This window comes from Magnolia sinica, chromosome 1, assembly GCF_029962835.1.
Source record: "Magnolia sinica isolate HGM2019 chromosome 1, MsV1, whole genome shotgun sequence".
Taxonomy (NCBI): Eukaryota; Viridiplantae; Streptophyta; class Magnoliopsida; order Magnoliales; family Magnoliaceae; genus Magnolia; species Magnolia sinica.
Genome location: NC_080573.1, coordinates 141,843,860 through 141,860,850, shown reverse-complemented (window position 1 = coordinate 141,860,850; position 16,991 = coordinate 141,843,860). Strand labels below are relative to the sequence as shown.

Sequence of the window (16,991 nt, the reverse complement as noted above, 5' to 3'; positions counted from 1 at the left end):
CTAGTTGTGCCCATGCACGACAAAGGTTTTTTTGGTAGTATTAAACGTCAGGAGGAATGGTATATCCCGGGGTCAGATAAAATATGGTTCCAACTGTGGAACATCCTATTGGAATTCTGGGCATCCGATATCTTTAAAGAGCTAGGTGCTTGTTTGGGAACAGTAGTAGAAATTGACCCAAGAACAGAAGATAGTGAAGGGGTGCGTTTTGCAAGAATTAAAGTTGGGGCAGCAGTAATCATAGTGAAAGTTGTAGTGGAGCGGGCGGAGTTGGAAGCAATCAGTGCGGAAGAGAGGTCGCCAACGGCAATAGAATGGAAATACAGAGGAGCACGGGAAAAATGCTCTACTGGAACATTGGAAGGTTGCCAAAAGTTATGTCTTTTCTCTATTGGCCAGGAGAAAAAAGACATCAAAAGGGATGATGGAGGAAGCGGCATCTGGCATTGTTCATCAGCCCTCGCCGGCGATGGCAACAGGAATTAATGAGGTAATAGAAGAGGAGGGTGGGGGTCTCTTTCTGGTCTTGGAGGAGGGTGTTTCCACTAGGGCAAGGACTGTTTTCTCACCAAAGGCTCGTGCGGAAGCTCTCTCATGAGAGGTTTTCGTCTTCTTGGTCGCACGTGCACCAAATAACTTAAGGGGTGGTACATGCGAGCCTTTTTCGCATAGTCCCCTCGATACTCCCGATCATTTCTCGAAAGGGGTTTGTGGAGAGGCTTCTTGTGCGGTTGAAGTCATGCCGATGCATCAGGTTTTCAAGGCAAATAGACAAGAAGTCTCGTCTGTTCGTCAGGAAGTTTCTTTTGAAGAAGTCGATACTAATCCTTTTTATGAGGATTTGGAATAGAAAGCAATTTGGTAGCAACAATAGGACTTCCGGTTGAGGTTGAGATGCCGAGCCATCCGTCGCTTCTAAGGGTTTTCCCTAGAGGATGAAATCATCCTCTCCTCTCAAGGGATTCTTCCACTCCCGGTATTGATCGCAACGGGACATATTTGGTGTTATTAGGGCTTTCTCCACAAACAGATGGAATAGGAAAACAATCCCAAGGTAGAATGGTTCTGATTTCGAAGCAGTGCATGTAACTTTTCTTTTGGTTGTTGATCTCAATATGTTTTATGTGGTAGAGAATGAAGTAGCTTTAGTTTCTCCAAAGAAAAGCTTGGCAATGTTGGAGGCATCGGATGTTTTGGAACATGGGAGAAAATGGGACATTTTCGAGAAATAGTCCACCACCATAAAGATGAAATTGTGCTTTCTGATCGTCTTTGGTAACCTAAGCACGAAATCCATACTGATATCTTGCACGGAGCGTGTGACATTGGCAAAGGCGTATATAATCCAGTATTGTGCCTTTTTTGCTTTGCCAGTTGACAAGTCCTATATTGCCCAATAATTTTGGTAATGTCTTGCTTGAGTCTGGGCCAATAAAATCTAGCCTCGACAAGGGCAATAGTCTTGTCTTGACCAAAATGACCGAGTACTTCGGAATGAAGCTCCCAAACAAGAAAATCCCGTAGGAAGATGCAAGGAATGCAGAGTCAGACACTTTTAAATAAAAACTCATCGCTCAGGACAAACCCTTTAGCACTACTCGACTGGTCATTTAAAAGTGACGTGTATACTTTCCCAAAATTTGGGCACGCAGAATATTCTCCTTTCAATTATTCGAACCCAGTGACTTCCATGCTTCTGGATTGGAGTAATGCCATTCTACGACTAAGGGCATTTACAGGTTTATTCTCGACGTCGGTCTTATGATTCAAAACAAAGGTGTGCTCTTGAAGAAACTCAACCCACTTGGCATGCCTTGGGTTTAATTTCTTTTGAGAGTTGAGGTATCGCAAGGCCTCATTGTTAGAAAAGAAGACAAACTCTCGTGGTAATAAATAATGTCGCCAATGTTGCAACGATTGGATTGCTGCATAGAATTCCTTTTCATAGGTAGAATATCGTTGTTTCACCTCATTCAACTTCTCACTAAAATAGGCAATAGAGTGCCCTTCCTGGCTAAGCACTCCACCTATACCAACTCCAAATGCATCACATGCAACCTCGAAGACTTTAGAAAGGTCAGGAAGGTGCATGAAAAGAGCCTCAATCATCTTGCCCTTAATCTCCTTGAACGCCTTGGAGGCAACATTAGCCCATTCGAAGTCCCCATTTTTAATACAGTCTGTGATGGGAGCCACAATGGAACTAAGCCTCGATGAACTGCTTATAAAAAGTGGCTAAGCTGTGAAAGCTATGCACCTCATGAATGGTTTGTGGTTCAAGCCAACTTATTATAACCTTGACCTTTTGGTGATCCGCAATCATGCCCTTAGATAAAACAATGAAGCCTAAGAAAACTTAATCATACATGTAGAGTTGTACACGAATTGAGTTAGCTTGGTTAACTCGTTCGACTCGACTAAAAAAAGCTCGATTCGACTCGGTTCCAAACTGAGTTTGAGCCGAGTCGAGTTGATTTTTGGAGCTCTAAAAAATTTCGAGCTTGTCCGAGCTCGAATCGACTCGGATCGAACCCCAACTCGAATCGAGCCAGTTCGGTGACTCGGTTATTTTGATATTGATGTTGCTCACCAAGTGTTTAATGAAATGACTCAACGAAGTGTTGGTAGGTGGCGAGGAAGGTATGGATATGAAACAAATACCCTTGTACCTTGATTTTGATGTTGCCTACTGAGTGTTTGATGAAATTCCTATAAACTGTTGGTGCTATTTTACATACTGTGAGAAATTGAAGGTGCACTCCATGTGTTTGAGAAAATGCCGCACATGCTCGATCTTGTCTCGAACTCGACTCGAACTAGCTCGAGCTGCTGACCGAACCGAGCCGAGTTGGCCAGTCAGGCTCGAGGACTGAGCCGAGTTCGAGCTGGGGTTAGCTAGTGGCCGAGTTGAGTTGTGCCAAGCTCAGCTCGGTTCTACATACATGAAGGAACACTTCTTCAGGTTAGCATATAACTTCTCATTTTTGAGAGCCCTGCAAACTTGCCTAAAATGGTGGAGTTATTGTTCCTTAGAGGTATTATAAATGATGATGTCGTCAAAATATAACACTAGAAACTTACCCATAAAGGGCCGTAACACCTGGGTCATCACTCTCATGAACGTAGTCAGAGCGTTGGTTAAGCTAAAAGGCATGGCTAACCACTCATGTAGCTCATCCTTCGTTTTGAAGGTTATCTTCCATTCATCTCTGGGGCAAATATGTATCTAATGACACCCGCTTTTGAAGTCAATCTTTGATAGCATCATGGCACTACCCATCATAACTAACATGGCATCAAAACACAGTATAGGAAATCAATACTTGATCGTGATCTTATTGATGGCCCAACCGTCCATGCACATGCGCCACATGTCATCTTTCTTAGGCGTGAGGAGGTTTGGCACGACCCGCAGACTCAAGCTTTCCTGAATGAATTCTTTCCTAAGAAGCTCATCTACTTGCCTCTTCAACTCTGCATGCTCCATAAGGTTCATTTGGTAATGAGGAAGGTTTGGTAGATCGACCTAGGGACAAGATCTATGGCATGCTGAATGTCCTGCAGGTATGAAAGCTCATTCGGTAGGACCTAAGGGAAGACATCGCTAAACTCCTCCACCGGATTCACTTCAGGTGGCAACTCTATGCTAACCTCGGGTGTCACCTCTCCTTCCAGGAGGGCATACACCATTAAATCAGCCTTAGTCTCCCTTTCAAACTCTTTGGCGTTTATTATGTGGAGAGATTTAGGCTGGGATTTCCTCACATCTTTTAGATCACCCTTCTTGGTGTCCCCCTTCTCCGTGGTGCTTTTGGGCAGAAGAGGATTTAGCTCTATTCTCTTTCCTTCATACATAAATAAACACATATTTGAACGGCCGAATAGTGTTACAAAATGATGTGGCCTACATCCATAGGTAAAACATCACACCATAGCATGTCTTTGTAGGAAGCAAATTGAATGGGAATAAGACATCCCTTAGAAACCACTATCGAGGATGCATAAACCCAAGAAACTCAAAAAGGCTGAGGGTGAAGGATGGGTTTCAAACCCTAACAAAATATAGTGCTGGCAGAGACCACATTGGTGCAACTGCCACTATCAATTATCACCTTGCAGTTTTTGTCACCACAACACTTGATGTAAGTGTGGAAATTTGATTTCCTACGACAAACATCACTCTCTTTAGCTTGGGCTAAGGCGCGTCTGATAGCAGCAAGTGACATAGCTTCAACACCTTTAACTTCATCACTAGCAGCAATTTCAAGCTGATATTCTTCTTCTTCACAATTGCCCTAATCATTCGCATCCTCATCAAACTCGCCAATCACGAGAGCCTTATTTCACTCTTTCGTGGGCACTAGTTTGCGAAATGACCATATCATTGGTAGTTGTAACACTGTGTTTGCTCACCTACCCTCGAGTTGGAACTAGCTAGACATTTTCCCTTCACGTCCCTATTGTTGGATTGAGTACTAGTAGGGGCTTTGGAGTGATTTCTAAAATTAGGCTTAGCTCCCTGGAGAGTGGCCCTGACATTGGATTCATGAGAGTCGAAGCACCTCACGAATTGCTGTTTCAAATACCGCTCAAGCTCTTGCACCACTTGGATGGCATGCTCCAGGGTGCTGACATTGTGACTCATGAGGAATGATGAGCTCACGCTGAAGCTCGGGTCGGAGGCCCATCCTGAAACGGAAAAGGGTCATTAACAGGTCCTCCTCGATGTTGCAACGCATCATATATTCATCAAACTTGGCGATGTAATCTACCACGGGCATTGATCTCTGACGAAAGGATTACCACTGATCCAAAAGCTTTTGGCGCTATCCTTTAAGATGTCTTTCATCTTGGCCCATAGTGAGACTAGGTCATTTCCACACCTCTCCATCTTCCGCTCGACATTCGTTCAAAACAACTTGGCTTGGCCCACCAACTTCATGTTGACGAATCTCACCCGACAGCGATCGGACATATCGTACCACTCAAAATAATGATTAATGTCCGCAAGCCAAAGGCCTTTGGGTCTAAGTGATCATCATAACTTGATTCCTCAACTTTCACATTTTTCACTACACACTCATTAGTATCATGGTGGTTTGATACTCTCCAAGGGTGGTTGGGCATGTACCCCACCACGACCATTACCTCGATCACGACCTCTTCCACGTCCACTAACTTGATCACTCGCTTGAGATTAGTCATCCTCCCCATCATTGGGTTTTTCCTGGAGAGAGGCTTCTAACTAGGTCATGTGAGTATTGGTCTCATTCATGAGGGTTGCCAGTTGGTTACTGGTGGTTTTACTTTGGGCTTCGATGGCCGCGAGATGGTTTTTTATGGCATCAATAGCCTCGACAAGCTATTTTAAATTCATAATGGGGTGTAAACCAAACTGCGCCCAATACGAGTGGGCATAAACTGGGGATCGAAAAGAGATCCTTAGGAACTAAAGACTCTAAATGCAATGTGGTGAGAATGGGAAGGCTGCTAATCTTAGATGCGTCAATAAGAAAAGCCTACTCTAAATGCAACATGAAAGTCCTGTGCTAATTTGAGGACCACACTAAACCCTAGGCTAACCCTAGGCTTTGATACCAAAATTTGATGCAGGATGGATGGTCTAACCAGTGTTCAAGTTGTCGGTATCGCTACAAGTTTCGCTAGCTGGAGATAAAGATATAATATCGTTATCGCCGATAATATCAGAGATAACCGGAAATGCGAGGGAAAATAGGGAAATATGGGAAAAAGTGTATAATTTTTCAGTGAAATTTCAGGACATACCTAAATACACATATATGGATATTTAGGAATAAAAAATTGTAAAAAGAATGCATCACATAAAAAGTTTTCATTTAACGGGACCTAAAAAGCATGCACTGCTGAAAGAAATCACTCGAATAATGACACCTTATCTAAGCAAAGAGAACATATTAGGAGTGGCCATGGCCTCACCCAACAGGATTTGGCCTTGATCAATGGTTTGTGACACCTTATCAAGGGTTTGGATGAGCAATAAAATAATATGGTGGACCTTGGCAAGTTTTCTAGGGATAGGAATGTGGGTGGCACCTGACCATGGGCCTACCTTAATGTATCCGTTGTATATCCACACGGTCCATCCTTTTTGCTAACTCATTTGAGCACATAGGCCCAATAATGAAGCATATCCAGATCTCAAGTGGACCACACCGCAAGAAAAACATACATATCAATATCGGTTTGATCCATAACTTTTATAGCCCCAAGAGATTTTCAACTGTACGCAGTCAGTCCTCATTGTTTCCTGTGCTGTGCTCCACTTGAGCATTTGATCTGTCTCACCAATACCAAGATATGTGTTTTATCTACACTGTTCATTTGTTTTTAAAGATTAATTTATGGATTGGGCCAAAAGATAAGATTGATCCACATCTCAACTAGACCACACCATAAGAAATAGTGGTGACTGAAAGCCCACCATTAAATCCTTCCCAAGGCCCACTGTAATGTTTATTTTCCATCCATCCTATTGATAAGCTCATAAAGTCCTAGATGAAAGGAAAAAAAACAAGTATCAGCTTCATCCAAAATTTTGTGACCCCTACATGATTATTTTTTTTAAATGGTGGGCATTCAATCACGACTGATTTCTGTGATGTGCTCCACAGGAGATGTGGATTTGCCTAATTTTTTGGCTTGTCCTAAAATGATTTGAAAAAATGAATGAACGGAATGGATAAACACAAACATTATGGTGGGTCCCACAAAGCACCATCCACTAGCTACTGGCTATAAGTGTCAGTAGGCAATGTGTCCTTCGTGGAGTGGATTAGATGTTACCCGGATACATGTGGGTGTTATCCTTACCATGTGGGGCCCACTATCATTCTTTTGGGAAATCCACTCCATTTATCCGTTTCACCATATCATTTTAGGACAGAGACTCAAAAATGAAGTAGATCCAAATCTCAAGTGGAACACACCAAGGGAAACAATACTGGTTGAATCTTGCCATTAAAAACTCCTTAGGGGCCCACTGAAAGTTTTTGATCAAGCTGATAATTGTGTTTCCGCTTCATCCCAGTCCGTGTGACCTAAGCAATAGGTTGGATGGCAAAAAAACGTTACAATAGCTATAGGAAGTTTATAATGGGCCCTACGAAGTTTTTAATGGTGGGCATTTAATCACCATTGTTTCCTTTGGTGTGGCACACCTGAGATGCGGATCTGCCTCATTTTTTTGGCCCATGCCCTAAAATTATATTTGGCAAATAAATGGACGATATTGATAAAATGATCTTACATGTATATAACACATACATCATGGTGGGGCCTACGGAACTTAGTGACATCCAGACGGCACCGAGATTGACCCGCACACCACACTACCAATTGGACGCGGATTAGATACTGATAGGTTGAGTAGCCAGACTCGCTACTGAAGTGACGTCACCAAGTTCTATGGGGCCCACCATGATGTATGTGGTGTATCCACACAGTCCATTCATTTGGATCTATCATTTTATGGCATGAGACAAAGTACGAGTCATATCCAAAGCTTGAGTGGACCCCACCACAGAAAACAGTGGAGAGAGTGATGCGCACCATTAAAAATTTCTAAAGGCCACAAAAGTTTTCTATTAAGCTGAAATTTGTTTTTTCCCTTCTTTCATGTCTATATTAAATTATAAACAGGTTGGATCTCAGATAAACATCATAGTGGACCTTAGGAAGGTTTCAACGGTGTGCGTCCCTCTCCCACTGTTTTCTATGATGGGATCCACTCCAGATTTGTATCTGACTCATTCTTTGTCTCATCCCTTAAAATGATCTCTCCAAATGGATGGACGGTGTAGAGATAACACATACATCATGGTGGGCCCCACAGAACTCGGTGGCGTCACTTTAGTTGCGAGTCTGGCTACTCAACTTGTCAGTATCTAATCTGCGTCCCTACCAACTAATCCACTCCCGTTTTCTGAAAACAAAAGAGGGTTCCAAAAGGGAACCTCAAAACCCCAAAATCCCAAAAAGACCTCTCCAAGATCGCTGAGATTTCGCAGATTCTTTGCTAAAATTGTCATTCCATTTGAAATTTATGATCTATTCAAAAAAAGGATCAGCAATCCTCTTGTACAGGTACGAAATCCAAAAAGCTCCCCCCCCCCCCTTTTTTTTTTTTTTTTTCTATTTTTGGGTATTTATGCAGTCTCCCAATATTATCGGCGTCAAAAAGGGGTTGTTTGCGACAGTTATCTCGTGGCAGGGTAGGTAGCTACAACAATTTCTCACCGACAACTGTATTTTTCACGAAAAAACGATAAAATCGCTGAAAATTCGCCTATATTAGGAAGATAAACGAAAGAAGCGAGTTTCGATGTCGCAACTCAGGCGACACCAATATTATCGGCGATATTATCGATTTCTCACTGATAGTATGAACACTGGGTCTAACCTAGAATGATGTGCTAAAACTAAATAACGGATTAATTAAAGCAATCAAAACACAAAAATAAAACTACTCTATTACAAAGTTAAATAATCCAAGTAACAAAACATGTTCCAGTTCAAAATCGTAAACAATCTCGCAATGAGATGTAACAAAATATGAATCGATTAGGATCTATGGAAGGTAGAACTTCCATCTAGCATAGGGAGATCTCTTGATTCAAAGGGAATCACTTGTCCTAGTTAGGGTTTTGATGTGTTAGGGTTAAATTTAAGGATTAGGAAATTGGGGAATTGGATTAGGGAGGTTAGGAATTGGGAATTAGCGTTTTTGGACTCTAGTTTCTATGTTAGGGTTATGGGATTCAAGGGGAAAGGGTGAAGGATCAAAGAGGGAAAGATAGGGGGAATGGGTTGGTTGTACGGATGGTCGTACAGTCGAGGGTGGGGGTTCATACGGTGATACAGTTGGGGTGGATCTAGGTTTAGGTGGGTTTTTGAGAGGATGGGAATGGGTTTTGAAGAAAACAAAAGGCAAATAAAGGAATAGAGAGAGATTGAGGGAAGTAGAGAGATAAGAACAGAAAAGAGAAGATAATACCTTGAAGAAGAGAATGAGAGAGAGAGAGAGAGAGAGAGAGAGAGAGAGAGAGAGAGAGAGGATGAAATCACTCCATGGCTTCACTCCAATCACAGGAGGTTTTCTTTGCTCAAGGAAATGAGAATTTTATTATTATTATTATCATTAAATGCATAATAATGCTAGGGTACTCACACACCCAAGCCTTTATAGACTATTTGGGGTGTTCTTACGAAAACACTCTTATTGCTCTAAAATATTCAAAATTCCCCATAAATCAACTAAAACATAAAACAACCCACAAAATAAATAAAATAACTGAGAAAATAACTAAACTAATATCTCATAATGTCTAAGGTCAAGATGGCCTACTGATCAAGATGGGCCAATGGTCCGATGAAAACATCTACTCAATCCAACAGTCTAGATGTGTTCAGTAAGCTCCCATATGCAGTCCAGATGCATCTTCCCAGTGTGGGGTCTTCAAAGATGCATGAACATGCATGTGGTCTCTGCCAACGTTGCTACTTACTCAATTCGGGCCCCATATAATGATCATCCAACCATAGATATGCTAGAACTGGGGCTAAAGCTCTCTTCCTCTAGTATACTTTGAATGGTGCTCGGATGTCCTCATAAAAAGAAACCAAAAGTGGGAATTGTAATGATTATTTACATTGGTACTATTGAGAAATGTTGGGATAAGGCTTGGATGATGATGGCTATTAGAAATGGATTACATTTCTAAGGGCATGTTTGTTTCACAAGTGAAATTTTCAATTCATTAGACAACAATCACCTTGAATCTTGTGCTAGAGAATTGCAATAGTGGTAGAGGCATATAATTATTTCCTGGAATCCACAGTTTTCTCTAGAAATGAAAACATGAGAAAAGGTCTTGTAAAAGGTAATCAGTTTCTTTTCCTTTCTTTTCCAGCTTTTCAAACAGGCCCTTACTTTATTTCCAGATTTGGGATGACTTGGATGATGAAGAAATTTAGTTCAGTTCTATATCACTTTGCAAATAAAATTGGTGATCTTTGAATTATTATGTTTTGTAGCAATGGTTAGAGACGACTCCTAATGCTGACGTGCATCTTCCAGCACCAAACGTATTCATTCCCACTGATTTGTCAATTAAAGACGTGCAAGAGAAGGTATACAAATTTTTTATACACATGTTTTTACTGAAAGTCCTTATCTCATAGGAATTTTCATTTAACTGAATATCTAACATGATTGGCCTATGATCAGCCTAAATTTCCAGTTCTGTTGAGGAGGTCTTCCATTTCAAGATTGTGGTACAAACCTGATACTATGTTCTCCACCCCTAAGGCTTACATCAAGATAGATTTCAATTGCCCTGAATCAAGCTACTCCCCCGAAGCCGAAGTCCTTACTGAAATTTTTACAAGGTTATTGATGGATTATTTGAATGAATATGGTAAGCAATTGGAACTGCCATTTTAAGTTTTAAATGTTTACTTTCTATTACGTAGCTATCATTCCTCGACAATTTTGTCGCATGTATTCTTTCCTTCCGAGTTTCTTGTTCTCTGTTGTTTTACATGATAATGTGCAACTTTCTTTATAATTTATCATGTGTGTTAAATGAATCGTTGTTTTCTTTGAAAACAGGAGCTTTAGGTAATTCTAGTTAGAAATTATTGAGTCTATTTAGGGTCTCTCATCGTAAGCAGTTTAGATAGTTTAAATTTTCTATGGTTTGCCCTTTTAATAGCCATAATATACAAGCAACATGTTTCCACCATTGCTGGAATCCTTCCAAGACCTTCTGCAACAATTGAATTGTAACACAAATGCATCTTTCAGTTGCCTTCTCCGTGACCTTTTTAAAAGGTAAAATGATTTTTATTTGCATTCTTCTTCAGCTATGTATTTTCCATGCAGTGTTGCAAAGTCTGGGTTTTGGAAATAGTTTTGCAAATGCAATTATTTGTAATTTGGAGTCAACATCATCATTTTTGCCTTATCCAATTAATTAGGGTCAGCTACATGAATATTATTCCACTATTCCACTTTATCAAGGGTTATACCTTCAATTAGACGATAGGTCAGGTCATCTCTTACCACCACCATGCACGTCTTTTTGGGCCTTCCCATTGCCCTTTTAGAGCCTTTAATTTCTATCAACTCACTCCTTTTAACTGGTGCGATTCTTGGTCTCCAATGCACATGACTAGACCATCTATGTATACTTGCCTCATCTTATTACCTATTGGTGCCAGTGTTCGTAATATCGATACTATCGGCCGATATTATTGTTATCGCTGCCCAGCGAGATGAAACATATCCGATTCCTTTGGAAATAAATAAATAAATAAATAGTCAAAATTCTTTTTAATCGTGCGATATATCGCAGAATATCACACGATTTTAGCAATCCTATCGTGTTGTATATGCAGATTTACCGAAAAATTAGGAAAAAAGAGAGGGAAAATCTTTCATAGAAGGGGATTTTGGTACCTGTGGAAGAAGATTGCGATTGGAAGCTGAATTTGGTGGGCCGCTCGATCGAGAGCTAGCGGTCTGCCAAAAATCTAAGGGATTTGGGGGATTTTTCAGAGAAATTTTAGGATTTTAGGGTTCTGGAATGATCGGAACCCTATCTTTGCTGCGAGATTGGCTTCAGAAGCCATTTTTTGAGGACGCAGATTGCGTCCTACCCCCGCCATCTCCATCTGGGAACAAGCAGCAGCTTTGAGTGGCCACGTGATGTATGAGTCTTATCCACACTGTCAATCCATTTTTTCGTATTATTTTAGGGTATAGACCCAAAAATGAGACAGATCCAAGGCTCAAGTGGACTACAAAATGGGGATTAAACTCTTACCGTTGAAATCTTTTAGGGCCACAGAAGTTTTGGATGGAGCTGATATTTGTGTTTTCTCTTCATCCAGGTCTACGTAACTTTATGAATAGGTTGGATGGAAAATAGACATCATGGTGGGCCCTAGAAAATTTTCAACCGTGAGAATCATTATCACACTGATTCATGTGGTGTGGTCCACCTGGGCTTTGGATCTTCCTCATTTTTGGGCTTATATCTTATAATGATACGAAAAACTGGATGGACGGTGTGGATAATATTCATACATCACGGTGGCCAATTAAAGCTACTGCTCGTTCCCAACTAGAGACGGGCGGTGGTAGGACGCAAGTAGCTTACCCTTTTTTAAGGGATGCGATAGATACATATGAGATGTATCACACACGGTATGTCACAGGATTTGTGGTGTCCATATTGATGTATATGTTTTATCCAGGACGTCCATCTCTTTTTTAATATCATTTAAGGACGTTATACAAAAAATTAAGAAGATCCAGATCTCAGGTGGACCACACCAAAAAAAGTGGTGAATGACCATTAAAAGTATTTTATAGGCCACAAAAGTTTTGGTTTAAGCTAATATTTGTATTTTCCCTTCATACAATTCTAATTGACCTTATCAACAGGTTGGATGACAAATAAACATTAAGGATCTACTTAAAGTAGGCCTTGATATGTTTTTAATGGTGAACATTCAATAATCACTGTTTCATGTGGTGTGGTCCACCTGAGATTTTTATGTACTTACTGTTTGGGAAAATGTATTAAAATTATCTATAAAAACGAATGGACGGAGTGGATATACAACATATCATCAAAGGTGGGACCTACAGTTGGGTTAACATGGGCTATGCAGTTACCCACATAACACCTAATCCACACTGGAAAGTGGATTTGGTGCGACTTGGCTGCACAAAATGGTGTAGCCCTTACGGTGGGGCCCACATAGATGTATGTTTTGTATATCAATTCTATCCATCCATTTGGAGAGATTAGTTTAGGTCATAATACAAATAATGGGTCAAATCCAAAGCTCAAGTGGACCCCACCACACAAAACAGCGGGGATTGAACTCTTACCATTAAAAACTTTGTGAGGGCCACAAAAGTTTTCGATCAAGCTGATATTTGTGTTTTACCTTTGCCCATATTTGTGTGAACTTATAAATAGGTTGGATCTCAAATAAATATGATGGTCGTCGCTATAGAAGTGGTTTCAAGTTTCAACGGTGGGTGTCATTGTCCCCATTGTTATCTTTGGTAGGGTACACTTGAGCTTCTGATCGGTCTAATTCTTTGGCTCAGGCCCTAAAATGATCTATCCAAATGGATGTACGGTGTGGATACAACACATACGTAATGGCAAGGGCCATAGTCAGGTCCCACGCACATGTTGGTTCTGTGGCATGGCCGGACGTGAAAACGGTGGTCATTGAATCTCCACTCTGTGCGGCCCACTTGAGTTTTGTATCCACCTTATTTTTGGTATCTTGTCCTAAAATGATATGGAAAACGAGATGGACGGCGTGGATTTTTCAGAAACATCATGATGGCCCCACCTAGCATCTCAGCGTAGGAACTTCCCATTGAAGGCCTTCGCATGAAATCGAGTCCCAACTTGAGTGCCTGCACTATACCAGTAAGTAGCTACCAGTCAGTGCCCTGTGGGCGCCACAATTATGTTTGTGTTTTATCTGTACCATCCTTCCATTTTTTCAAATCATTTTAGGGCATTAACCCAAAAATGAGATAGATCAAAATCTCATGTGGACCACACTGAAGGAAACAATGGTGATTGAAGGCTCACCATTAAAAACTTCACGAGGGCCACAAATTTTTGGATAAAGCTGATATTTGTGTTTTCCCTTCATCTAGGATTGTGTGACCTAATCAACAGGTTTGATGCAAGATAAACATTACAATGGGCCCTATGAAGTTTTTAATGGTGAATGTTTAATCACCACTGTTTTCTTATGGTGTGGTTCACTTGAGATTCAAACCTGTTTCAATTTTGGCCACGTGCCCTAAAATGACCTAAAAAAATAGATGGACCGTACAGATAAAACATATATCATGGCGGGGCTCACAGAGCATTTTCCAGTAGTTAGAGTAACCTTATGAACAAGTTGGATCTCAAACAAACATCATGGTGGGCCCTAGGAAGGTTTCAACGATGGGTGTCACTGTCCCCACTGTTTTTTGTGGTGGAGTCTACTTAGTTGTGTTTTCATGCATGTTTTGATACATTTATAAATATTATACATTATATTTGAATATAATTGACTAGGTTCAATCAAACAGCACATGGCTTATGACCCTATACAAAGGAAACCTATTGTGTGCACTTTTTTTTTTTTTTTGAGATGTTATGATTTAGAAGTGTGTATTAAAGTCTTTTTTAATCATCTTTGAAGTTTCATTGAAAAATTCAGCCATTTTCCCAATGTTTCCCCATGTTTCCCAAAAATTGCTATAAATTATGTGATACAAACGATATATCCCGTGCGATAACCGATACATATCTGTATCCCAAGGGTGCGATACATATCTGTATATACGTTGCGCGATACCGATATTTCGAACATTGATTGGTGCTACTCCCTAGCATCAAGCTCAAGTGATTTTTGGATACATTCGTCTCATGTCTTAATCTTTGCTCAATCACACTTTCTCAAAGTTACATAGTATGGCTCAAAGCCTGGGTTTTGGAAATTGTTTCGCAAGGCAATTATTTGTAATTTGGAATCAACATCATCATTTTTGCCTTATCCCAATTAATCGAGTCAGCTACATGAATATTGTTCCACCATTCCACTTTATCAAGGGTTATACCTTCAGTTATACCATAGCTCAGGTCATCTCTTACCACCATCATGCACGTCTTTTTGGGCCTTCCCATTGCCCTTTTAGAGCCTTCAACTTGTATCAACTCACTTCTTTTAACTAGTGCGATTCTTGGTCTCCAATGCACATGACTAGACCACTCTATCTACTTTCCTCATCTTATAACCTATCGGTGCTACTCCCTGGCATCAAACCCAAGTGATTTTTTGATACATTAGTCTCATGTCTTAGTCTTTGCTCAATCACACTTTCTCAAAGTTACATAGTATGGCTCATAAGTTTAATCCCTTGATAGTTAGTGCAACTGCGTCTCTTATATTCTTATAAATAGGCACCATGATACTTTTTCTCCATTCATCAAGTATTTTTCTTCAATCTTACACAGTGTTGTCATGTGCAACCGCATATGCGCATATCCATATGCGATCGCATATGTGGCATATGCGAAAATATGCGCGATCGCATACTACATATGCAATCGCATATTGGCCATGGCACATTAATTTTTTTTGCAAAAAAAAAAAAAAAAAAACAACATTTTGCCTGTAAAAAGGCTTCCAAATCTCCTCCATTTGCAATATTCTCACTCCAAAACTCTCTTACTCTCTTCTTCTCTTACATAAGTGCTCTCTCTCTCTCTCTCATATTTCCTAGTTCCAACTTCCAAGTGATCTTAATTTCTCGCTCTCTCTCCTACATTGCCCCTCTCTTGGAGCTTAGAAGATCAAGATTAAAGCACTTTTAAGTTTCAAGGAAGATAGCTTGTTGATTTTCTACAATAATAAATAAATAGCTTGTTAATTTTGTTGTTACTTCTTGTTACCTATATTGTTGAATGTCGATGATTTGATGTTTAATTCATTGTTTAAAAAAAAAAACATGCAGTTGCATATGCGATTGTGCGATCGCATATGCGCATAGGCATATGCAATTGCACATGATCGCATATGATATGCGATCCGACAACATTGATCTTGCAATCTTGTTGAACAACTTTTTTAACCAAAATAACCTTGTATCTCCCATACACTTCCAAACCTCTATTGGTATAGAATTTGGTCCAAGGGCGTTTCTTTTTTCTTTCTTTTTTTCATCTTTCCCAAAGCTTCTTTCACTTTGGACTCTGACATCATTTGAGTTTATGGTTCCATCTATCCCTATGCTCTTAGAATGATTGCTATTTAATAAGTTCTAAAAACGGCCTCTCCACCTTCATTGATCTCATTATCCTTTGCTAGTACCCTCTGGTCATCACTCTTAATGCATCTAACATGATTTCGGCCCCTACTCTTCCTCCCTTGCAAAAATACAAGGTTGAAGACATCTTTTTCACCTTTCAAAAAAGAAAAGAAAAGAAAACATCTTTCTCATCTCTTTAAAAAAAGAAAAAAGAAAAAGACATCTTCGTCACCTTCTTATTCCCAAATTTCCCTCATAGAGTCAGTCATTACCCATTCGTGTTTTAAGGTGGCCTCGGGCCTTGGAATCAACTTGATCAAAAGTGAACTGTTAGGGGTTCATCTGTTAGATTCGGAAATCTCCTTGTTGGCAAATATCTTTGGGTGTGAAGTAGGGGCTCTCCCCTCCTACTTGGGCCTACCCCTTTTTGTTGGGAAGCTGGCAAAATACCTTCTGGATAGGATGGAATGAAAGCTTTCCCCCTGGAAGAGTAAACTCCTGTCTCTAGGGTGTAGGTTCTCTGTCTAATCTTCCCCTTTACTTTATGTCGCTTTTCCAATGTCCCAAGTCGGTCTTAGGTAGGATTGATAGACTTAGAAGGAATTTCCTATGGCAGGGAGGTGCTTCTTCGGGAAAATTTCACTTGTTAAGCTGGAAGGAGGTGCTGGCATAAAGAATCTTGAGGAAGTTAATTTGGCTTTGCTAGGTAAGTGGGTCTGGAGGTTCGGGGTCGAAGATGATAGTTTTTTGGAAGTCCGTTATTGTTGGGAAGTATGGATCGTTCAAAATGGGGTGGTGGATCAGTAATTCGTCCTTGTATCACACTTCCTCTCTTTGAAAAGCAATAGCTAGAGTTGCACCAATTGTCTTCGAGGGGTTGGGATTTTCAATTGGGAATGGTTCTCGGGTTAGATTTTACAAAGATATTTAGCAAGGGGATTCAAAACTTAGGTTGGATTTTTGTTACTTGCTAGTCTCAATTCGAATCCGAGGATTTCGATTCTAACTTGCTTTTCCTTCTCAGGGAATGGTGGAATCTGGCTGCCCCCCTTCCCCTTGTCATAGACACCTTTTGGATGAGGAGATGAGATGAGCCAATCAGTTC

At 40.5% G+C, this 16,991-nt stretch overlaps 1 protein-coding gene across 2 annotated transcripts in view; it reads left to right on the top strand.

The window, feature by feature from the left end:
* Positions 1-16,991, top strand: part of LOC131221633 (insulin-degrading enzyme-like 1, peroxisomal) — a 112,208-nt gene that overhangs the window by 52,559 nt on the left and 42,658 nt on the right. For both annotated transcript variants that reach the window (XM_058216928.1, XM_058216936.1), the window contains 2 exons: positions 10,075-10,170; positions 10,268-10,457. In XM_058216928.1, coding sequence (XP_058072911.1) covers positions 10,075-10,170; positions 10,268-10,457 — 286 coding nt within the window. The remainder of the gene's footprint in view (positions 1-10,074; positions 10,171-10,267; positions 10,458-16,991) is intronic.